General features: G+C 66.1%; 6 protein-coding genes across 6 annotated transcripts; 4 read left to right on the plus strand and 2 right to left on the minus strand.

Annotated features, from left to right (window-relative positions):
- Positions 1-1,183: 1,183 nt before the first annotated feature.
- EMIHUDRAFT_217922 (hypothetical protein) lies at positions 1,184-5,583 on the plus strand (the record flags this gene model as incomplete). Its single annotated transcript, XM_005760298.1, has 10 exons — positions 1,184-1,408; positions 2,495-2,753; positions 2,835-2,924; positions 3,007-3,158; positions 3,240-3,314; positions 3,744-3,797; positions 3,993-4,056; positions 4,557-4,781; positions 4,990-5,026; positions 5,472-5,583. 10 exons carry the CDS (start codon positions 1,184-1,186, stop codon positions 5,581-5,583), a joined length of 1,293 nt encoding a protein of 430 aa, XP_005760355.1.
- An 830-nt stretch (positions 5,584-6,413) lies between these two features.
- EMIHUDRAFT_217923 (hypothetical protein) lies at positions 6,414-6,734 on the minus strand (the record flags this gene model as incomplete). The annotated part of the gene is made up of 1 exon (XM_005760299.1): positions 6,414-6,734. One exon carries the CDS (start codon positions 6,732-6,734, stop codon positions 6,414-6,416), a length of 321 nt encoding a protein of 106 aa, XP_005760356.1.
- A 1,541-nt stretch (positions 6,735-8,275) lies between these two features.
- On the plus strand, positions 8,276-10,360 carry EMIHUDRAFT_217924 (hypothetical protein; the record flags this gene model as incomplete). Its single annotated transcript, XM_005760300.1, has 4 exons — positions 8,276-8,444; positions 8,520-9,196; positions 9,275-9,456; positions 9,529-10,360. The coding sequence occupies 4 exons, from the start codon at positions 8,276-8,278 to the stop codon at positions 10,358-10,360; spliced, it is 1,860 nt and encodes a 619-aa protein (XP_005760357.1).
- A 280-nt stretch (positions 10,361-10,640) lies between these two features.
- On the plus strand, positions 10,641-11,632 carry EMIHUDRAFT_217925 (hypothetical protein; the record flags this gene model as incomplete). Its single annotated transcript, XM_005760301.1, has 2 exons — positions 10,641-11,499; positions 11,604-11,632. The coding sequence occupies 2 exons, from the start codon at positions 10,641-10,643 to the stop codon at positions 11,630-11,632; spliced, it is 888 nt and encodes a 295-aa protein (XP_005760358.1).
- Positions 11,633-12,747: 1,115 nt separating this feature from the next.
- Positions 12,748-15,044, plus strand: EMIHUDRAFT_217926 (hypothetical protein; the record flags this gene model as incomplete). Its single annotated transcript, XM_005760302.1, has 3 exons — positions 12,748-13,533; positions 13,835-14,215; positions 14,880-15,044. The coding sequence occupies 3 exons, from the start codon at positions 12,748-12,750 to the stop codon at positions 15,042-15,044; spliced, it is 1,332 nt and encodes a 443-aa protein (XP_005760359.1).
- Positions 15,045-20,490: 5,446 nt separating this feature from the next.
- EMIHUDRAFT_217929 (hypothetical protein) lies at positions 20,491-21,131 on the minus strand (the record flags this gene model as incomplete). The annotated part of the gene is made up of 2 exons (XM_005760303.1): positions 20,491-20,819; positions 20,879-21,131. 2 exons carry the CDS (start codon positions 21,129-21,131, stop codon positions 20,491-20,493), a joined length of 582 nt encoding a protein of 193 aa, XP_005760360.1.
- Positions 21,132-23,635: the final 2,504 nt, after the last annotated feature.

The following is a 23,635-nucleotide window of genomic DNA, read 5'->3' on the forward strand; positions in this document are numbered from 1 at the left end:
ACCCCTCCCGTGCTGCTGCCGATCCGGTCCCTCTCACGCTCAGCGATATCCGCACAAGCTACGACATCTTTGAGGTCGCCGGCTTTGGCCAGGTGGCCCGTCACCTGCTTGCCTCCATGTTCACGCTTCGCGCCCCTCCCCCCCTCTGACACCGCCGTATGACCTTAGGTGAGGGGCACGACTACCCGCCTGGAAGGCGCTCTCATCAGCAAGTCACCCAGGCACCAACTCCTGGTCGTTTACGCTTGGCTACGAAACCATGCAGTGGATGCAGCTCGATCAAAACGGCGACGCCAACAGCTGGTCCCTGGGCGAGTTCCTTGCCCAGGATGAGGTGCGAGCCATGATGCTCGACTATCAGCGTGCACCAAGTCGCTCACATTCCGTGAGTTCGTCAACGGGCCGAACGTCTCCAATTCGACGGCGATCTCGAACTCCGACAACTGGACCGGTGCACCAGCCACGGAGGACGATGGCTCCCTCGACGACATCCCTTCATCGACGGACGCCTTCACCGCCGCCGGCCCTGGGCCATCCAGCGCGGCCTCCGACGGCCTGCACGTGATCGAGCGGGTACAGAAACGGTGGCTTCCGCAGCTCACACCCTAATCGATCTGCCTTAGGCACGGAGCCAACGGAGCCATCGCGCATGCCCGCATCGCGTGTGGCTCCGAGGTCTCCCGCCGAGACCGGCTCGGCGCGGCGCGTGGCCGCACGCGGCCGTTGAAAAGGCGGTAGGACCGAGGGGAGAGCGCCGGCCACATCGAGCGAGCGCTGACGTGTAAGGTGTCTGTGCTGCTCCGGTGTGTGTGGGATTCTGCCTCCCCCCCATCTGTGCGGCGAGTTGTTTGCGGCGCGATGCCCGATCGTGCGCGATAGCCCCCCTTCTGCGTGGTGTGTCGGTTGTCGGGGTCGTCCGGAGCGTGTGGCGTTGACTGACGTGACTGACTGATGAGACATGAGTGCTGATGGATGATCTCCGAGACAACCCACCCAAAACCAAAAGCAAATGCGGAGTGGCCCACTTTGGCGTGCAGATCCTGCGTCTCTCTCACTGCCCGAACAACAGACGCGGGTACCGCCGCAGGTCCCACACTAGTGTACATGTTGTACATGTGATCGTAAATTCTTTTTGGCCTCCCGCTGCCGAAGTCTCGCGCCTGCCCGCTCTCGCTGAGTCCACATGGCCGCCCACCGCATCGGCGCCCGCCTCGCGGGAGCTTCGCCAGAGCAACTCCTCGCCTTCATCGAGGAGCAGGCGCCTCTCTGGAGCGACGCCGCGCTGCGCGTGGCGGAGGAGCACGCCGCACGGCTCGTGGAGCAGCCCGAGTGGGTGCTCTCCGAGGTCCTCCTCTCGCCGGACCTCGCCCCGCACATCCTCGCCCAGCTGCCGACCAAGGAGCACGCCGTCAAGGGGGCGTGCCGCGCGTGGCGCCGCGGCTGGAAGGAGACGCTGAAGAAGCGCGAGAGGCCGCGCCTGGTCGTGATCGGCGGCCACGACAGCGGTGGCGAGCGCCTAAACTCGCTGGAGCGGTACGACCCGTCAACGAATGAGTGGGAGGGGGAGGCTGTGGCGTCAATGCCTTCGGCACGAAAGTATGCCGGCATGGCGGTGCTCGATGGCAAGCTCTACGCGGCGGGCGGCCATAGTGAGGCTGACGGCGCAACTTCCAACCTTTTGGAGCGGTACGACCCGGCGACGAAATCGTGGGAGGAGGTGGCGCCGATGGTGACACCACACGAGAATCACGCCGTGGCGGTGCTCGACGGCAAGCTGTACGCTGTGGGCGGCTACGACGACGACGACCAATTCCTCAGCTCGGTCGAGCGGTACGATCCGGCTGCCAATGCGTGGGAGGAGGTGGCGCCTATGGGGGAGGAACGGAGCGAGCATGGCGTGGCGGTGCTCGACGGCAAGCTGTACGCTGTTGGCGGGTACAGCGACGACGGCGGCGTCCTCAGCTCGGTCGAGCGGTACGATCCTGCGACGAACGCGTGGGAGGCGGTGGCGCCTATGGGGACGGCGCGGCAGACACACGCCGTGGCGGTGCTCGATGGCAAGCTGTATGCCGTGGGCGGGAGGGATGCCGACCACACCCGCCTCAGCTCGGTGGAGCGGTACGATCCCGTGACGAACGCGTGGGAGGCGGTGGCGCCGATGGCGACAGCACGGGACTCTCACAGCGTGGCGGTGCTCAATGGCAAGCTTTACGCTGTTGGCGGCTGCAACGCCGGCGGACCCTCAGCTCGGCGGAGCGGCACGACCCGGCCGAGAATGCGTGGGAGGCTGTGGCGCCACTGGCGGCGGCGCGGGACTCTCCCGTAGCTGTCTTGATGTAGACTGTTCCACACAAAAGCACAAACCGACATCGCCCGCGACACCCTACGACCAACAGCCGACAAATCCGGCGCCTGTCCACGCGGCGGCCGCCTCCTCCCGCCTCCTGTCGCTGTGAGCGGCCCCACCATGTGGCCATCGGACGCTCCGTTCCAGGCCGGCGACGAGGTGCAGCTGACCAACCTCTCCAAGGCCCACCTCAACGGCGCACGCGGCGTCGCCGTCGGCTACGATGCAGAGCGCGGTCGCATCTCTGTGCGGCTCGTCGATGGCGGGCCGCCTCTCGCGGTCCGGCCAGCCAACCTGGTCAAGGCGGCGCCGCTGGCCGCCGAGGAGGAGGGCGGAGCGACGGACGACGAAGCGGAGCACGCGGCGTGGCTCGCAGCGCTTCCGCAGATGACGGCGACGCAGCTCGGTGCACAGAGAGAGCGAGCGAGTCCCGGAGCCGGGCTCTGAGGGAGGGCGAGGAGGACACTCGACCTCGCTCCCCGCGCAGGCGCCGAGCTGCTCGAGGCCGCGCGGTACGGCGAGGAGCGCGAGGTCGGCGAGCTGCTCGCAGCAAAGGCGGACGTGAACCACCTCGACGGTGGAGGCAGCGCCGCTCCGCACCCTCCACCCCTATCCCGAACCCGAACCCGCGCCCGAGCCGTACCTATCACCAACCCTAGGCAACACCGCGCTGCACCGCGCCTGCGCCAACGGGCACGTCGCCGTGGTGCAGCAACTGGCGGCGGCGGGCGCTGCGCTGCTCGCCAACGAGTCTGGCAACTCGCCGCTTCACTGGGCGGTCCAGCACGCCTCGGCGCCGCTGGTGGCGGCGGTGCTGCAGGCGGGTCCCTGGCCCCTGGCCCCTAGCCCGAACTGCAGCCTTAGAATAAACTCACCCCGGTGGCGGCTGCAGGCGTTCCCTGGCGCCGACGTCCTCGCCCGCAACGCGTTTGGAAAGTCGGTCTCGACAGAGGCGTTCGCTCGCAACGTGCCCGAGATCGTCGACGCGGCGCGCCTCGCCTCTGCGCCTCTCCGGGACCAGAGGAGCCCTTCTCTGCACCTTCTCCGACCCTTCCGGTAGGTGCTCGACGCGCCGCCTCCCTGCAGGAGCCTTGCCTGACACCCTTCTCGCAGCCTTCTTTTGAGCCTCCCTGCAGGTGCTTGCGCATGACTCTGCGGCGGCGCTCGACCCCGAGGCGAACGCCGCGACGCCGGACGCGCTGACTAGCGAGCTCCCCCCCCCTTCCTTCCTCCCGCTCCTCTCGTTCCCATCGTCATCGCGTGTTCTCACTGTGCTATAGGCGAGCTCACTCACTCCTTCCTCCTGCCCGCCTGCGGCAGCGGCGACCCGATGGCGCGGACGGCTGCAAGCGCCGCCCTCCGCCGGCGTCTCTTCACACCTCCGGCCGTGAAGCAGGTCCGGCTGCGCTGCCGCGAGCTCTCCTCCATCGGCGGCGACGACCCGTCGGCTGTGATTGGCGCGACGCCAAACGACGACCGCACCGGGCTGCAGATCTGGCGAGAGGGAGCCGAGAGGGAGCCGAGAGATAGCCGAGAGATAGCCGAGCGGGCTGCTGCTCGCCATTGCTGTTCCCGCGGGTATTGCTTCTTCACGCCGTGACTCTTCCTCACACCGTGCCTCTGCCTCACACCGCCCGCCCCGCAGGTCCGCCTCGCTGCTGCTGGCTCGCTGGGTCTGCGAGCTGCGACCACGCCTGCGGGGCAGGCGAGTACTCGAGCTCGGCTATCCCCATATCTCCCCATATCTCCCCCTATCTCCCCCTATCTCCCCCTATCTCCTGCGGGACAGGCGAGTACTCGAGCTCGGTGCGGGCTGTGGACTGCCCGGCCTCGCCGCCGCCGCCGCCGGCGCCGCCGCGACGGCCATCAGCGACCTGCTTCTCCCTCCTGATGACTGATGGGTGGGGTTCTCACCCATCAGGCGCCGCCACGACGACCATCACCGACCTCGCCGACCACACCATGCGCAACATCGAGCACAACATCGACCTCAACCGCAGCGGCGGCACCGGCGCAACGCGGGGCGAGGGAGCGGCGGACGCCACAGCGGTGGCGGGGGGAGCTGCGGCGGCGGCGGGGGGGGCGGGGGGCGGGGCGGGTGGTTCGGTGGCGGCGCGGGCGGTCGTGGAGGCGAGTGCGGCGGCTGGGGGGCGCATGACCGCAGCGGTGGTGGACTGGGGGGACGCTGCGACCTGGCCGAGCGGTGCAGACATCGTCCTCGGGTCAGACCTCGTCTACGCGCGGGAGGCGGTGCCGCAGCTGCTCGCGCTGCTGCCTGCGCTGCTGCCGGAGGGGGGGGGAGGCGCCTTTTACTACGTCGCGCCGGAGACGGACCGGCTGGGAGAGGTGGAGTTCCTGGACGGGCTAGTCGGCCTGGGCTGGTACCGCACGGAGGAGGCCGCGCCCCCTCGCTTCATGGACAACGTCCTCGACGGTGCACACCTCGCCCTCGCACCGCGTCCTTCTCTCCTGCACTTGCCCCCAGCGCACCGCCTCGGGCCTCGACCCCCCCCCCACCCGCCCTCGCCCCTCCTCTCCCCCTCCTCTCCACCCCTGCCCCTCTGACCCCTCCCGAACCCAGCGCCCCGCAGAGCCGCTTCGTGAACAGCCGCATACCTTGAACAGCCGCACGCTGTGAACAGGCGTCGCCAACGAGGACTTCCGCAACCTCTTCCCCGAGTTAGCCACTCGCACCTACACCCTCTACACCTTCACCCGCCACCCGCCGCCCACGCAGAGCGCGCCCTCGCTCGCCGCCGCCGTCCCGCTCCCCGGCTTCGCCATCGCCGCCGCCGCCGCCGTCCGCCAGCCGGACCACGACTAGCGTCTGTGCGCACGGCTCGGGCTCTGGCCGTGCCGCCCGCGCTCGCGCGCGCGAATCTCTCTTGGACCGACGCGTGACCGGCCGCCGGTGCTCGGTGTCCCCGTCGGTGTCGCTCTCGGCATGCGCATGGGGAAGTATAAGAAAGCGGGAGCGCGCATGACTAGGACCAGCCCTGGGTGGCGCAAGATCTGAGGTTTTGTGACAATCCTCAGATCCGTGTTTTTCTCGTTGTTTTGTCGCTCGCTCCGCTCGCCACCTCACGCTCCGCAGCCCGGCCATGGCCAGTACCCCGCGTCTCAGTGAGACGCGTGGTACCATCCAACTCCGGTCGACGGGCTCGAATGCGCTCAGCCTCAGGAGGGACAAAACCGCGCGAATTCTGCACGCCTCGCTGCACCGCTGGCTTGACTGAATCAGGCAGCAGCAGGCTGCTGCTGCTGCCACAGCAGCAGTCTGCTGCGGCCCTAATACGCAAGTTGATGACTAGCAGCACTGCCGGGGGCATTCGAGCCGCCACAGCCGGTGTGCTGTGCACTGCCACCTGCCCGCGGCTACGCACAATGTGCGCTCGCATTGGATGAGCCCTGCTGATGGACCTGCATCGCCTAGCTGCACGAGAGCAATGCCGCAGGCAGTGGCCGTGGCATACACTGCGAGCACACTTGGTGCAGCTGCGAGGTGCAGCAAGAGCACGTCGTTCCTGCCTCTGATGCCACTCTCGCGGCTTGCAGCGCGTCACTCGCGCATGCTCTCCAGGAGCTATGGCGGGCGCGTGTGTGGGGCTGTAGCCTGTGTTTGGCCGGTTCTGACCCGTTTACTATCAGTATCATGTCCGGGCCACAAAAAATCGCACACGGGTAGCGGCTCAGGGGCCCAGTAAGTCGCGGAATCGCCAAATGTCACAACCTGCGCCACCCAGGGCTGGACCTAGTCGCATCAGAGCGGCCGTGTCAGAGCCAAGGAAGTGAGAGACACGGCTAGAGACCGCGCGCAGTGACGCTCCCCGCTGTGGGCAACAGCCTCTTAAACAGAAGAGCGCGGGGAGAGCGCGCACCCGCACGCCTCGACGCTCGACCTGCGCTCTCGAGCCTCGACGCGCTCGAGGAGCGCGCGTGGAGCGGCTGGAAGTCGAAGAGGGGCGGTGTGTAAATTGGGACGTCTGTACGTACGAAATTAGCCAGCACTAGCAGTACGGCGCACAGCGGGCCCGCTCGCTCCGCTCAGACTCACGCATGGCTAGCCTCATCTGCTCACGGGCACAGCCGGCGGCAGCTGCGGCATCCCTCCATCAGCGCCGCTTTCGCCCGGGTAGTCAATGATGAGTATGGTGAGCGAGCAGCTCGGACAGCGGGCAATGCGCTCCCCGCCGGCAAGCTGCGCCTGTGAGCAAGAGGGCAGGAGGTTAGCCCGCCGCGATGAGAGCGGCGACGCGCAGCGACGAGAGCGCGCCGGAGAGATCTCAAACATGTCTCCGCAGGGGCACTCGTAGTAGTACATGTCGTCGTCCTCAACGAGCTCGAGCTCGCTGAAGGGCACCTCCTCGTACACCGCCGCGTGCGCCATGGCGCCCACGAGGCGCGGGAGGGGACCCCGAGGAGCCGGCGCTGCAGTTTTTTCTTTTTTGTGAGATTACCCCCTTCCGGAGGGCCCTCCATCCCCCCCCCCCCCTTCTTCCTTACTATTCAAAGATTAACTTTGCCGATGGAGGGCTCGCTCTACCGCTGTGAAGAAGAAGAAGTCCTTCGACCGCGACTCATGCGACAAACAAAACAACCGCACGGCCTACTCGCCCAAGTACTCGCTCTCTTTTATGTCCCACCATGCAGAGCGCATCTCTCTCTCTGTTGTGCGAGGCGTGAACCGCGCCATTCGCTCTCACCTGGCAACCCTGTCTGCACGTCTCGCGCGCGCGTGAACAGGGCTCGAGTCCGCAACGCCCACGGGGCGAATGCGATTGCCTGGCCCTATCGCCAAGCGGCTCTGCTCCTCCTCTTGTCTGGCAGCAATCGCACGCTGCGGCACAGGCCGCGTTGGCGCCGAGGAGGCGGCAAGCCTCAACGCGCCTACCCGTGGCATACCGCCGGATCGGGCCAAGACTAAGGCTGCAGGCGTCGGCCCCGGCTGCTGCGAGGGCCCTCCCGTTGAGGTGTCCATCTTATTTATGTGCAGTGGGGCTAACACTGTAGCGCGTCGGCAGGATCCCCAAAACCGTCGTAAACCCCCCAAAATTGAAGTCGACCGCCCAAAGCTGTCCCCCCCCCCCCCCCCCCGCAAACTTTAAACCTCCATAAACATCATTGTGCAGGGGCTCCAGGCCCCAAATTACGTGTGTGAGTGTTAGAGTTGTTTGGTATTGCTAAAAATCTCTCTCTCTCTCTCTCTCTCTCTCTCTCTCTCTCTCTCTCTCTCTCTCCACTAGCGAGGCGAATGACATATTCGACACCCTCGACGACCATCTCGGCTACGGTTCCGACTCCGGCTTCGGCTGGTACATGTAGTCGACAAGCTGCCGAGCCCAAATCACTGTGTGTGAGAGAGAGATTATTGAGCAATACCAAACAAATCTAACACTCACGCGTTTGTTTGTTTTTGTTTGCTGTGTGTGCCACATTTCTTGAGAGAGATTTTTAGCAATACCAAACAACTCTAACACTCACACGTCATTTGGGGCCTGGAGCCCTGTTCACGCGCGCGCGAGACGTGCAGACAGGGTTGCCAGGTGAGAGCGAATGGCGCGGTTCACGCCTCGCACAACAGAGAGAGAGATGCGCTCTGCATGGTGGGACATAAAAGAAAGCGAGTACTTGTGTTTGTTTTGTCATTTCTTGTTGGCTTCTAAAAATCTCTCTCCGCTGTGGGGTCTGGATGTACGACGCTTCTCTTGAACCGCCTTACCAGCTGCACAGAGACCCTGCTAGGGTGCGCACAGGACCCGAAAGAAAAATAGTTCACTTCAAAAGAAGAAAACTTGGGCAGAGCGTGTCACTCATTGGAAATGAAGGAAAATTCCTTTGAGGAGCCGTGCGAATCGAGGCGGCTTTGCAGCGCGATTCAAGAGCCTGCGCCGCCGCAGGTGCGCCGCCGCAGGGAACCGAGCTCGCTTTATGTCGACTGCATCTGGGACCCGGGCCCAGAAGGCGTGCGAGTCGCACGAGTTCACCTTCACCGACTGCATGTACACCGTGGGTAAGGGCGAGAAGGCTAAGACGCTCATTGGTGGCATATCCGCCAGCGTCAAGTCGGGCTTTATTTTGTCCATCATGGGCCCCAGCGGTGCGGCACCGCTGCCCGATCCCGCTGCCATATCCCGCTGCCACGCCTCCGGTCAGCCCGCCCGAACGACCGCAGGTGCTGGCAAGACGGTGCTCATGAAGATGCTCACCCTCGAGGCGGGCCCTGGGAAGGCGCACGGCTCGCTCCGTCTTGACGGCCAGCCCTTCACGCCCGCCCTCTACAAAAAGCACTGCGCCTTCGTCGCGCAGCACGACTCGCATGCCGCGTTCCTAACGGCGCGCGAGCACCTTGCCATCTCCACCTCGCTCTACCAGCACCAACTCGGCCCGGCCGAGCGGGCCGCCGCGGTCGACGAGCTGCTCGAGCACATGGGCCTCACATCGTGCCAGCACACGCGCGCCGGCAACGAGCTCGTGCGCGGGCTCTCGGGCGGTCAGAAGCGGCGCCTCTCGCTGGCTGTCGCGCTCTCGAAGAACCCTGCGCTCATCTTCCTCGACGAGCCGACCTCGGGGCTGGACGCTGCCGCCGCCGCCTCAATCATGACTTTCCTGAAGGAGTCCGCCTCGGTCAAGCGCACCGCCATCCTCTGCACCATCCACCAGCCCTCCTACAAGGTCTTCTCGGGCTTCGACGACACGCTCATCCTGGCCTCTGGCCGCCCCGCGTACTACGGCCCGGCAGCGGCGCTCGGCGAGTACTGCGACTCGCTGGGCGAGCCCGTGCCGCCAGGCAACAGCCCGGCGGAGCACATGCTCGAGCTGGTCAACAAGGACTTCCGCAGCCCCGAGGCGGTCGGCCTCGTCCTCGATGCGTTTCGGCCCGCGCCGGCCGGGCCGGCGGCCACGCACGCCTTCTCCCCGCTGCCGAAGACGAATCAGGCGCCCTTCCCGAGGCAGACCTGGTGCTTGCTGCGCAAGCTCTGCAAGCTCACGTACAAGGACCCGACCCTCTACCTCGGGCGGGCGGTCGCGTTTCTCCTCGCCAACAGCTTCTTCGCCGTCGTCTACATCCGCGCGCGCGACGTCAAGCAGGAGCAGATTGTCTCCCGCATGTAATGCCTGCTTCACCGTCGCCATACACACACGTGGAAGGTGTACCCCACACGTAAGCACTCCCCTCTTAGGTTCCTCACCATGTGGCTCGTCGGCGTGCCAGCCGCGCTCGGCGTCGTGAGCACCTTCGCGCTCAACGGCGAGGTGCAAGCCGTGCGGCGCGAGGTGCGCGACGGCATGTACCACCCGGTCGCGTACGTGCTCGCACACACCTCGCTGCAGCTGCCGATGATGGTCTTCCTCGCCATCTCGGCCACCGGAGTGCCCGCCTACGCCATCGCCGACTTCAACGCGTCCAACTTCGTGCAGTTTACGCTCGTTTACGCGCTGATGCTGTGGGCCTTTGAGTGCATCGCCCAGCTCTGCTCGCTGCTCCGCAACCCTCTGCTTGGCATGCTCGGTTTCCTCAACACCTGGTTCGCGTCCTTCCTCTTCTGCGGCATCTTCCTCCGCAAGACGGACGTGATCTGGCCCTTCCGCGCCTTCACCTACCTCCTCCCCCTCGCGTGGGCGTTTCCCTCCCTCAACTACTTTGAGTTCATCGACTATGAGAGCATCGGGGGCGCCGAGGCGTGCTCCAATCTGACCGAGGCCGGCTGCTTTGACGTCCTCGGCGCAAACGGCCCGCCCTTCCGCTGTCCCGACCTCCAGCCGCAGCAGTGCCTCGGGCTCACCGGGCCCCAGGTCCTCGTCTCCCTCGGGGAGACGTACGAAATGATCGACGTGGACGTCAACACCACGCAAGAGGCCCTGATCAGCCTCGCCATCGCGGTCGGCTGGAAGCTGCTCTACACCGCCTGGCTGATGCGCCAGTGCAACGAAACCGCTGTCCCATCGACCCGTGGCAAGTCCGCCGCGGCGACCCCGGAGCCTCCGGCGCGCCTCGTCTCCTCTCCCGCCTGAGGAGAAGGCTCGGCGCGCCGCCGCCGCCGCGCAGTCCCCCGCCCGAGAAGCGGCGCAGAGGATATTAGACGAGGTCATGAAAACGGCTTCCGGCTTACCGCGTTGCTCTCACGTACGTTTGGGATGTGGCGCTGTGCTGTGGGGGTGGTACACTAGTTGAGCGCGCAGTCCACAGTGGGGAGGGGGTCCATAATTTTTGTACAACTTGTCGAGTTGCGTTTTGGGCGCGAGATCCCGGACGGACAAGTCTCACTCTCGGTAACGGCGGGCACGTCGCCCCATGGCGCGCGTAGCTATGACAGGGACCGCGGCCGCGGATCCGGCGGCGGACGGGGCTGGCGCGCAAGCGCCGGCCACCGTCGGGCCGCCGGGGATGCGCCGCGGACGGCCCTGGAATAGCAGCGATCGCGCGCACATGCAAGACTGCCTCATTGCCGCAAGGCTTGCAGGTGTGTCGCAGCTCAGGTATGAGGTCCCTGGCTACGGGACGGCGACCTTCGACCTGAAGCACGAGAAGGCCGCGGGCGACCGCGAGCCGGTGCAGGCGGCGGAGCGCTCGTTCGTCGAGCGCACCGCGCCGCGGAAGGAGGAGCTGACGGAGGAGCAAAAGGATGCTCGGGCCGCGGCTCGCAGGGCCAAAAAGGCCCGGCAGAAGGCGAACAAGGCGGAGAAGGCTGCGGCGGCGGCTGCGAGCGAGGCTGAGCGTGCGGACTACCCGCACGCGCAGCTGCGCGAGAACGTCGAGTTCGTCATGGACGGCCTGGAGGCTGCGACGCAGGCGGCGCGCAACCCAGCGGGGTCCAATATTCAGGTCGCCTACTCGCTGCCTCCCGAGGGGGGCAGCGGGGTCGGCGACCTGGTGTACGCCACGGTCCCTCTGGGCTCCGTGGCGACCAAGGTCACCCGGGACTGGCTCGCCAACGAGCTCTACGAGCCGTCCCGGGGCGGCAAAATTGATGCGGCCTGCAGGGACCGAAAGGTCGCCGACCTGATCACGGCTGCCGGCGCCTCGGCGCCGGCCGACGCCGTGTTCGGCGGCAGGTTCGCGACGGGCGAGACGCCCCGCTCGACGACCTCCGCCTCCGAGGCGGACGAGGGGGCGACGGCGTCGGCGGCGATGGCGGGACCGGCTTCGACCTGTTCGGGCCGGACCCCACCCCCATGGAGGACCTTTGAGGCCCTCCCCAGTCTCACCCCACCTTACCTCTGCCCCCCCCTCCCCCCATTCCTCTGCCTCCCATAGGGCAGGATAGCACTAGCATATGCGCCTAGTGCGCACACTGGGCCCACATAGATGTGACCCGCCCACTCGAGTGCGGCGCCCGGATGCTAGTGCTTGAGAAGACACCACAAACGCGGCACGGCCCGTTTTGGCTGTCTGCGGAGATTCTGTCTTAGCACACACAGTGAGTCATTCGGAGTCATTCGATGGCCAGAGTGCGATTGTGTGTGTGCGGGAGTTGGTTTGTCGGTAGGGAGGGGCAGGCTGCTCACCCACGTGCACCGGGCCAGTGCTTGCACTTTGAATGCCGTGGGGCTCCTGCCCGTGTCCGGGCGTGGAGATGCGAGGGTCGCCCCCCCTTGCCCCACCACTTTGTGTGTGTGGAGAAATCTACCTACCTACCTACCTCACTCTCGGTGTGGATCACATGGCTTGCCGCTGCCCTCGGATCGGCGACGCGCGGCGACAAGGCGTCGTGTGTGTGCATGCCTAGGTGGCTTAGGAGAGCGTTCTGTTCTAAAATTCGTGCCGAGGGTTTTGTGAGAGAGAGTTTTGTTTGTAAGAAAAGAATTATATCGGTTTTAACCAGGGGGTGGTTGCGTTGTGTGTTTTCTCTGACTGCGAATCCGACGACGGCTTCTGTGAGGACGACGGCTTCTATTAGAAGCCGTGAAACGTCTGGTGGGAGAGACTTTTTTGTAAAAATCGGCCGCTCACCACGACGCTGTGCAATGCCTCCGATCAGAGAAAGCTCACTCCGGGCGCCCCTTCTCGGTGGCCTCTCGGTCCGCACGTCGCGCGTGTCATCGGATGCGCGGCACTCTGCCGAGCAGCGCTACTCCGCAGAGCAACATCAGGCGATCGAGAGAGCGGCGGCTGCTGCCACTGCAGCTCAGGCGGCTGCCGAGGTGGCGGCCGAGGCGGCGAGGGTCGCTCAGGAAACACTCATCTCTGCGACCGAAGCCTTGGCCCGAGACAGCTCCAGCTCCTCAGATATGGCATCTCTCGGCGAGCCCGCCTCACTCGAGTTCTTCGATCCCGATCCTGCGCCGAGGCCCGGCGCTGACGACATGGAGCTGCAGGAGCGCCGCCGCCTGAGGCACCGGTGCGCTGCTTGTGATTCGCATACCAGCCACCTGCACGGTACAGAGATGGGCTATTGGCGATGGCCCCCATTCTGCAAATTCCCGTGCACAGCCACCTGCATGGTAAAGAGATGGGCTATTGGCAACGGGTCCCCATTCTGCAGCCTCCCAGTGCAGCCACCTTCATGGTCAGAGATGCAAGCGTCTCTGACCATGGTCCCTTCGTGCAGACTCTCTGGCCCGTGGACGCTGTCCCGCGCAGGCTCGTGCGGCGCGACTATCCGTTCCACCAGTCGGGCGACAAGATCCACATGCACCGGTCCGGCTGGAAGCTGACCGAGCTGCGCCAGATCGCGATGCTCGACTGGTTCCACGTGCTGATCGAGTGGAGCCTCGGCGGCCTGCTCGCGCTGACCGTCGCCATGTACACTCTCCTCGTCCTCCTCTTCGGCCTCCTCTACATGGCGATTGACCGGCGGGGCGAGGACTGCGGCCTCGCGCCGCCCGGCCAGGACCTCTCGTGGCAGACCGCCATCGCCTTCTCCGTCGAGACCTTCTCGACGATCGGGTACGGTGTCCCCTTTGACTCCACCGCCTTCTTCGACAACTGCATGGTCCTCACCGTCGCCGTCTACAGCCAAGCGCTCACCTTCATCCTTCTCAACGCAACACTGCTCGGCATCATCTTTGCGCGCGTCGGCCGCGCCAGCACGCGAGCCGCACAGGTTCTCTTTTCGGACAAGGCAACCATCCGGTGCGTGCGCGGCCGCTTCTACTTCTCCTTCCAGGTGGGGGAGGCGTCCTTCCTCCAGTACCACCCGATCGTGGAGGCGCACGTGCGCGCGTACGCCGTCCTGCATGAGCGGGTGTGCAGCACGAGCCGCGCTTTAATCCATCGCAATACTCAATGGACGAACGAGTTGATGAACATAGGTGCAGCACGAGCCGCGTCGCACGACACGAGATTCCGTCGCCGGCGTCACTTCTCCGAAGATCCTCTCCTCGCTCTCCCTCGCGCAATTCTTCCGCCCGTCCTCCGAGAGTACTCGCGGCCTAGCGCGGGGCCCCGTCTCTCCGAGGCGCGAGGCCGCCCTCTTCCAGACTCCTTCTCCCCAAATCTCCCCAAATCTCCCCAAATCTCCCCATGTCTCCACCTCTAGGCGCGAGGCCGCCCTCTTCCAGACTCGCGTCCTGCGGCTGACGAACCCGAACGACGAGATCGGAGGGATGCTCTTCCTCGCCACTCCACAGCTCGTCTCGCACCGGATCGACCGCTGGTCTCCCCTGTTCCCGCCCGCATGCTTCCGCGCGAGGCCGCTCGAGCCCACGCTGCCCCTCAGCCGCGTCCCGCCAGCCCCGCTCCGTCCCACCTTCCCCGGGCTGGTGATGCGCGAGGACGACGTGGACGCAGAGGACACGATCGACGCGGCGCTCCGAGACCGGCGCCAGCAGGCGGAGCTCGCAGCGCGGTGCGAGCACGCGCCCGCGGCAGCAGAGGCGCGCCACGCCGCGGCAGGCGCAGGCCTAGGCCGCGCCTCCTGTTCGCTAGTCGCTCTGGCGTGGAGAGGGGGTCCGACCTGTGGGCTTGCCGCAGGCGCGGCCGCGTCCTCGACCGCGCCTCCACCTGATCCTCTGCCTGATCCCCCGCCGCCGGATACGCCGACGCGGGGGCCGCCGCCGCCGCCGCCGCCGCCGCTGCCGCCGCTGCCGCCGCCGCCGCCTCTGCCGCCGCCTCTGCCGCCGCCACTGCCGCCGCCACTGCCGTCGCCACTGCCCCCGCCACTTCCGCCGCGTCCCGAGACGGGTACGCCTCGGCACGGCAAGCTGATGCCGGAGCCTTCTCTCCTCGCGCTGCGCGAGCGGATTCGACAGCATTGGGAGGCCTCTTCGCACCAGCCCGTCCGCCCCCGCGTCCCACTCCACCCCGACCCGCCTCACGCCACCCCGCCCCGCCCCGCCTCACTCCACCACCCGCCCCGCCCCGCCCCGCCCCGCCCCGCCCGCCCCATCTGGCCGGCCACCCCACAGGACAGCGAGCTCGAGGTGATCGTGTTGGTCGAGGGCATCGACCCGATGAGCTCAAACACCTTCCAGGCGCGCCTGCACCAGGCCAAGAGCCGACCACCACGATGTATTCAAATCACCAAATGCTGACGCGCCTCCAGCGCCGCTCGCTTCGTGAATCGACTCATTGAACGGCGAATGAAATCAGGCGCGCCACTCGTACATGAGCTCCGACCTCCGCTTCGACGCTGGCTTCGCCCCCACCATGTCCATCACCGACGAGGGGGTGCCGCAGGTGGACTGGGAGGAGTTCCACAAGACGGTGGATCTGCCGTTCAACACCACCTGTTGGGTCGGGTCGTCGCATAGCTAAACAGCCGTGTGGGGCTCGTACCCGTACACGCGTACAGTTCTCTCTCTCGCGAGTATTTATAGTCGGCTGCAGTCGCACACCCGCCGTCCTCCGCACTTTGGCGTAGTGACCAAGGCAATGCATCGCACCCCAGGCCGAACCAGCGGCTCCACGCACTCGCCAACACACGGACTCGAGACACGTGCATGGGCACGTGTCTGTGTGTGCCTTGAAGCTTTTGGTTTCTCGTTGTTGTACCAGATGTCGATTGTCGTGTGTCACGTGTCTGTCTGAGGACCTTTGAGGCCCTCCCCAGTCTCACCCCACCTTACCTCTGCCCCCCCCTCCCCCCATCCCTCTGCCTCCCATAGGGCAGGATAGCACTAGCATATGCGCCTAGTGCGCACACTGGGCCCACATAGATGTGACCCGCCCGCTCGAGTGCGGCGTCCGGATGCTAGTGCTTGAGAAGACACCACAAACGCGGCACGGCCCGTTTTGGATGTCTGCGGAGATTCTGTCTTAGCACACACAGTGAGTCATTCGGAGTCATTCGATGGCCAGAGTGCGATTGTGTGTGTGCGGGAGTTGGTTTGTCGGGAGGGAGGGGCAGGCTGCTCACCCACGTGCACCGCACCGGGCCAGTGCTTGCACTTTGAATGCCGTGGGGCTCCTGCCCGTGTCCGGGCGTGGAGATGCGAGGGTCGCCCCCCCTTGCCCCACCACTTTGTGTGTGTGGGGAGAAATCTACCTTACCTTACCTTACGGGGTGTCTGTCGTCTATCACTTATTACGGTGATTACTTTACCTTTACGCGGCGAGCAAGAAAAGACACAGCGCTGGCTGCCCCGGCAGCGCAGATACGGGATACACTTTCTGGCCGCGCACCGTACGGTACTTTAGCCGGGGAGCGGGGAGAGCGGCGGGGTTCAACACGGGGGTGTCACGCTCACGCGTCACGCGTCACGGCTCTGTAAGGTCAACCGTACGGCGCCAGACTCTCATACCTCGAGCCGCGAGCCAGGCGCCTTGGCCCCCTCCATCAGCGCTCTCTGCCGCTCCATCTCCGCCTACAAAAGCCAAGCCGTCAGCCTCAGCGCCAACCGCCAAGTCTGGAGACCCTCACGAAGGCTCAAGGTCTCGCCGGGTACTGGCTGGCGATGGCTGCGGGTGCGCCGCTCGAGATCGCCTTTCTTCGCAGCCCCTCGTCGGACCTCCAGTCCTCCACCTGGCATCGGATCGCGCCGACCCAGCGCTCGCACTCCGTGCTGCTCGTCGCGCGGAGGTGGAGCGTGATGGGACCGCACCGCACCTGACAGCCATGGGCGTTGGGCTCGAGCAGGGCAGCAGGGGCCAGAGCGCGGCCAGACCGGATGCCTGCGGGTGGCCCCCTCCCACTCCGCCCCTTCTACGTCTCTGCTGCAGATTGCACCTCAAATACGTTGTCGCTCCAGTCAACATTCGCCCCCTCCACCCGCTTGACCAAAGACACGTCACAGAGCGGCACTGCCGTGCTGGGCTCGGCCGTCGCGTCTGCAAGGCGGAGCGACAGCGTGGTACTCAGCTGCGGGCTCGTGATGCTCGCACGTGCACCTCTTGCCTCTCGGCGTTGGGATGGGCCAGCGGGGCTTACAACTAACTTTTCCCGATGGCGAGCGTTCCCCGCTTGGCGTTGAGGGTCACGTATCGCTTGGCCCACTGCTTTCCCCAGGCAGGCTTATGCTCGTGCCGCTTGTAGAGCCACCCCTCCGCCGCCGGCAAGCTCTGTCCCATGGGCGCCGTGCGAGGGGTGGCGGCGTGCGGGTCGAGGAAGCAGCCCGCCCACGTCAATCCGGTCTTGCGGCGGTTACAGAATTGCGAGCGGTGCCGTCCTTCACAAAAGAATGTTACGATCGGGCACGGGACTGGCGCGCCGTTCCTTTTATCGAGTCACGCCGCTGCTAGGCTGCGCGAGCGCGGGTGGCCCCCTCCCCGCCCTTGGCCGCCGGGTGGACCGGGCCGCGGCTTGGCGCGGCGAGCGAGGCCGACCACGGGGATGGGGGCCGGTGAGGATGGATAGCGTTCGTAGGAGACGATGGCGAAGCGCGAGAGGCCGCGCATGGTCGTGGTCGGCGGCGATGACAACTGTGGCGAGTTCGTCAGCTCGATGGAGCGGTACGACCCCTCTACGAACGCGTGGGAAGAGGAGGCGATGGCACCGATGCCGTCTGCACGAAAGTATGTCAGCATGGCGGTGCTCGATGGCAAGCTCTACGCGGCGGGCGGCGAGAGTGAGGCTGACGGCACACCTTCCAACCTGGTGGAGCGGTACGACCTGACTACCAATGCGTGGGAGGCGGTGGCGCCAACGGCGGCGGTGCGGGATTCTCACGCCGTGGCGGTGCTCGACGCCAAGCTGTATGCTGTGGGAGGCTACGACGACGACGACGGCTACCTCAGCTCGGCGGAGCGGTACGACGCGGCGACGAATGCGCGGGAGGTGGTGGCGCCGATGGCGGAGTCGCGGCACCCTGGCATGGCGGTGCTGGATGGCAAGTTGTATGCGGCGGGCGGCGACATAAACTTCGCACCTTCCAACCTGGTGGAGCGGTACGACTTGGCTACGAATGCATGGGAGGTTGTGGCGCCGCTGGCGACGGCTCGGTGCCATCACGCCGTGGCGGTGCTCGACGGCAAGCTGTACGCTGTGAGCGGCAGCAACGACGACGACGGCCTCCTCAGCTCGGTGGAGCGGTACGACGCGGCTCGAACGCCTGGGAGGAGGTGGCGCCGATGGCAACGGCGCGGGCCTTTGCTTTCGCGCTCCTGATGTATGAGCTGACTCTCTGCAGGTCCCGGCGCAGCTCCTCCTCATTGCCATGGTCTCTCGGCAGCGGGACTATCACGACACCGTCATGCTGAAGGCTGATGACCGCACGGCCCGTCGCGCACGCCCAGTTCCATTTGGCCATCCTGGAGACCGCCTCCAGTTCCGAAACCACGTCCGATTTGAGCGTGCGTGCCGGGTCGGTCGCCCCCCCAGGCGGGTTCACGTTCGCCTCGTGCAGGTTCCAGTACCCCACAGTCTCGTGCAAGTCCGTCAACTGTTCGGCGAGCCATTGCGTACGGAGCGACTGTTGCCGGAATAGTTCCCGGACGTTGAAGGTCTCGCCCCCCCCCAACGCGATCGGGCCCTCTCCCAGCGACCTATCCTCCGGGATGTCATTACGGGTGCGCCACGCGGAGTACGTGCCATCCATCTCGGTGGCGCAGAACAGGCCTTTGACTGCCTTCCTAGACACGGTTGGCTCCGCTCCTGGGAGGAGGGCCGCTCCCACCGCCACAAGCACCTTCTCCCTGGTCTCCCCCCGGAGGAACTCCGCCGCTAGCTCTCTGTGGACTCCAATCACCGCGAGGGCCGCCCGCGCATGTGCGGCTCCGTCGTCAAAGTCGAGGCCAAAGCGCGCCAGCGCGGTGCTTCGGATGGGTCTCGGGAGCCGGAAGGGGTCCGCCGAAGGGGTTGTCCTTCTCGTTTTCGTCCTTCTCGCCGTCAGCCGAGGCGCACCGCCTGGTCTTCCACCACCGTCTCAACCTCTCCATCAGGCTCGTGGGGCACACGGCCTCCTCTCGTCGATTCGCCGACTGCTCGGCCGGCGTCGTGCACCCGACCCACCAAGTCTGCTGCAACGCTACTTGCGGGCTGTGCGGCGGACACGGCTGCTCCGGTCGCCCTGGCGGGCCACGCCAGTGCTGCATGCCCGCTATTTTGCGCACGGGTCGGGTCTGCGATCGACGTGGCTTGCAGCCTGCGGGGCACCAGCATGACGACATCCGAGGCAGGCCTCGCTGCCGCCGACAGCAGTCGAGGTTCCGGCTCAGATCCCAAACTCCAAACAAGCGCGCGCCGCGCGCATCGCCTTCGATTCCAGTCGCGCACGCATGGCCGAGGCCAACGCCTCCGCCGTCCACGGCAACCGTGGTGACGGCAGCAATACACCCTTGCGGCGTCATGCTTGTCGCTTGAGGCTCTTTGTGTATAGGGAACTGTTGCACCACCTGCGATTTCAGCAGCGCACAGGTCACATTTTTGGCACCTCCAACGTCCGGGTGAGCGCAGACGCAACAGCACGAAATATCTCATGCCTTGAGGCGCACTGCAACTACGGCTCGTTTGGATACAACAATATCCGCCAATACACAGCCGAAGTTCCCATCTACCATCGCCTCATGGAGACGTGCCAGCACACAACCGATCCAAACAACGCAGATCTATTCCTGGTGCCATTCTTCTTTGGCACCATGATGACGCTGGGATGGCAGGTGAAGAACATGCCTGGCAACGAGCGTTGCATGCACCGCGAGATGATGCGCTCCGCAATCGCAATCGGAAAGAACCTGACGCATCTCAACAACCAGACCGCCTCGCGGCACCTCTTCTTGTTTAGCTGCGACAGCCAGTTCGTCGGCGTTGGGCTCAACCCGCTGATGAGCTCTTCCATTGTGCTGCACCTCGGCGACGACGATTACAGCGGCAGCGTGCATGACCTGCGGCTGGCAGCCAATCGAGATAAACATCGTTTGCGGCATGGCCTGACCGTGCCGCACCGTGTGTCACAGTGGCTGCCATTTGGCTTCAAGGCGCCCGCCGTTGGTCCGCGTCGTTTGTTGGCCTCAATGAACGCGAATATGAAGCGCGCCGGAGTGCGCGGCGAGATCGCCGGCAAGCTTCGAGCGGCCAGCAAGCTCGTTAATGTGCCAGACGACCGCGTACTGATCACGGAGCACATGAACGGGCCAGCTGAGGCCGCCCAGATTGCACTGTCGTCGACGTTTTGCCTATGCCCGACCGGCGACAGCAAGGGTTTCACCGCTCGCTTCTACTTTGCGCTGCTCCATGGTTGCCTACCTGTGCGCGTGGACGGCTACCGTCGCGACGAGCGCGTCGCGCCACCGGCGTATCCGTTCCCGCTCCTCATCAATTGGAGCAAGATTGTCGTCGACGTGCCGCCCAAAGACGCGTCGACGCGCTTAGCCGAGCTGCTGCAGATGCCGTCACGCGAGATAGAGGAGCGGCAAAGCTACCTGCGCCACGTTGCTCACTTTCTCGTCTACGACAGCCGGGAGCACGCACACCACGATGCCCCGGCCGCTCTCATCCATGCGCTCGAGACCAAGGTGCTGCCGCCGCGTGGCTCTGGGTCGCAACGAGGAGTGGCACGCAGCAAGCTCGCTACAGATGTGGCTGTGGTTGTACGTATACGGCTTTAGAGACGACCGACACACACACAGAGACGAGCTAGGCCGGTGCGGTCACGCGGAGTGTGTGTATACACAAAATAACAATATCGGAATAACAATAACACACAGAGACCGCTGCTCGTGACACACTGAGACGTGACTCCGCGCGCGGCCCCAGCCGCCCGGCCGGCCTGGCTGCCAAAAGCTCAAACATGCGGTGCTGCTCCGCTCGCGTCGTCCTGCTCTCACCTCACAGCGCCGCGAAGCCCCCCTCCAGCACCTGCTCAATCCCTCGTGTCCTCCCGATGAAGATCAGCCGCGAGCGGCGCTCAGCCGCCACCTGTGCCTCGACGGCATCCGCGGCCATGCGCTCGCACTCGACGTGGCACCGCGGTCGGCTCGCGCACGCCGTCTCAAAGAAGAGCATGCCCTTGCACCGGTACAGCCGCTTGCCGTACTGCGCAAACACGCCCTCGATCCAATCGTGGAAGCTCAGCTCGTCCAGATCGCATGCCGCCTCGAGGCCCACGGATCCAAAGAGCGCGTGCACGTGGCTCGCTGCTGCCGTCTCCCATTCGGCTGCGAGTCTCGGCATCGGCGGTGGCGGGCGCGAGGGCGGGCGGCGCGCAAACGCAAACGCGGCGCTGCCGGGCGCGGCTGCTGCGGGCGCGCGCTCTCGCGGGCGCCGTTACTATTCTCGCGGTCCTCCAGGAAGCGTGCGTCCACGGCGAGCGCTCGCTGCAACGAGAAGGCGTGCTGATTCAGGAGGGAGCCGACGTCGGCCACCTGCGCGCGACGCGTCGGCAGCACGCGCGCGGTGCGGTTGAGGCAACGCACGAGCTGCACCGCCACGCCCAGCGCCTCCTCACTCACGAGGTCCGCCTTGTTCATCAGGATCACGTCCGCGAGGCATAGCTGCTCGCACAGCAGCCGACCCGCCGCCGTACGCAGACGCCGATCGTGCGCGCGGCGCTGGCGCGCAGCAAGAGCAGCAGCAGCAGCAGCAGCAGCAATGGCAGCCGCAATAGCAATGACGGCAGTGTGATGCGCCTCTTCGCGTCGTGCTGGGGCCCACCAGCTTGGATGACGACGCGGAACAGCACGCTCAACGCGACGCTGCGCGATCGGCCGGGCGCGCGTGAGTTGAAACCGATGTGGCGAGTCGACCGCCAGTCCGCACGATGGCACTCTCTGCGACCGCGGGGGCTGCACGGCGAGGGCAGCAGCGGCGCGCGCGAGGCGGCAGCGAAATCGGGTCCGAAGTCCGGACCCGATTTGGGGTGTGGACACCTTTCCCCCGGGTTATTTGGGAGGCGGCGGGTTCCCGCGGGCTGCCTTCCCACGAGCTACTCGTCGCCCTGAATGGTTGCCCAGGTTACTCAGGACACGATCGCGCCGTGAACACAACTAACTGACGGATCCGCTCCTGACAGTCGCACGCGCCGTGCTGTGGCGCGTGCGACTGTCTTTGTTTGAAGTCAAAAGTCGAATCAGAGCGGTGTCGGCGTTGTCCTGAGTTTTCTCCCCCGGACCGCCCGTCCGGCACCGCTCCGGGACGCATGCCGGCGAAGCACCATCAAGCTGCTGTACGGCCCCAGCATCGCCTCCCCTGGCTTAGCTAGAGTGAGAGATAGTGTGCACACGGTCTGTCTCTACAATATACTCACTGACACTCCACCTCCCAGAGCTCATCCCGGTACGCCACGGCCATCCTTGGCCTCAGGAGGGCCCCCGGCCGCGGCGCGGTGCGGCGGCGTCACAAATCCGACCACAGAGCACCGGGACGCGGTCGGGCGATCTAAGGCCCAACTAGGCGTATGCATTGCCCATCCAGGGCTATCACCTGGACCCATCAACAGGCGCCTGCGGCGCCGTGGTCACGAGGTGTTGTTCACACCTGGGCAAGCATTCATGCACCACAGTAGCCACACTTTCCTATGCCCCGCCCCGTTCCGATCGCCGCGCCTGGACTGCCGCCCGGCCTTCGGCAGCGCGCCATCGCGCTCCGACAGCGCGTCCGCGCCGAGGCGCGGGCTCGTCCGCGCGGCTCGCGCCGCGGGATGGAGCGGGTGGCCGCAGGCGCCCTCGGCCGTGCTCAATCCGACCCGCCCCTACGAGAGTGGGACGTGGAGGGTGCTCCGACACCTCCAGGGCAGCCGGGTGCGGCGCGCTCGGGTGTCCCTCCCGCGCCGGCCGACGCGCTGCACGCTCTTGTCGCGCTGCAGTGTGCCGCGGGCAACTGGAGGACGGCACGCCGCGCGCTGAAGGAGGCGGCGGCGGAGGGGATAGCGGCGAGGGAGGCGTCCTGGCGCGCCGTCCTCCACGCGTGCGCGCGGTGCGGCGCCGCATCGGCCGCCGAGGAGATCTTTCACGCGCTTCCGCGCCGCTCCGTCGCCGACTTCAACGCGATGCTCAACTTGTACGCCCGGCCGCTGGGCGCTGGTGGTGGTGGTGGTGGTGGTGGTGGTGGTGGTGGAGCAGGATTGGGAGGCGGAGGGGGTGACGGCGGCGCCGGCGGGAGCGGCATCAGCGGCGTGGCGGGCTCGCTCTTGCTCACTCCTGAGGAGGGGGCGGAGGAGGTGGGAGTAGGTGCGGGAGAGGCGGTGGCAGCGGTGGAGGCGGTGGAGGCGGGGTCGGCGGCGGAGTCGGCGGCGGTGGAGGCGGGGTTGGCGGCGGAGTCGGCGGCGGTGTCGGCGGCGGGAGCAAAGATGAACACAGAGGCGGGCGTAGAGGCTGGCGCAGAGGCTGGCGCAGAGGCGGGCGCAGAGGCTACCGCCAGACTCAGAAGCGGCGGGGCGGTGCAGGAGTACCTGCGACTGCTTCGGGCGGCGGAGGAGAAACAGGTCGGCGGCGAGAGGGGCGGCGACGGGAGGGGCGGCGTTGGGACCCGCGCCGAGGGCGAGGCGGCGGCGGCGGCGGGCGGTGGAGGGGCGGCGGCGGGTAGTCGCGTCAAGGCGACGCTAGCCCGGGAGGGGTAGGGGAGGGGGGGGGCGTGCTGTGTAGAGCGCGGCCTTCACCGCCGGTGGCTGTGGCTCTCTGACTCAGGCGACGCTTTCCCGGATGGAGAGGGAGGGCGTGTGCTGGGACGGCGGCACATACGCGGCTCTGGCGACACTGCACCGCTCCGACCCGAGGCGAGGCCGAGCCGAGAGGAGCCGAGATCAGCCGAGATCAGCCGAGATCAGCCGAGATGTGCCGAGATCGCGAGGCTGTGCACCGCACCGACCCGAGACGGGGAGACGCGACCTCGGCACATCTCGCCACATCTCGCCACATCTCGCCACATCTCGCCACATCTCGCCACATCTCGCCACATCTCGCCTAGGCGCGTCCTCTTCCTCCTCGAGGAGATGCGCGCTGCTGGGCTGCCTCCAAGCCTCCCCTTCCACACGGCG

Source organism: Emiliania huxleyi, assembly GCF_000372725.1.
Source record: "Emiliania huxleyi CCMP1516 unplaced genomic scaffold EMIHUscaffold_76, whole genome shotgun sequence".
Taxonomy (NCBI): domain Eukaryota; phylum Haptophyta; order Isochrysidales; family Noelaerhabdaceae; genus Emiliania; species Emiliania huxleyi.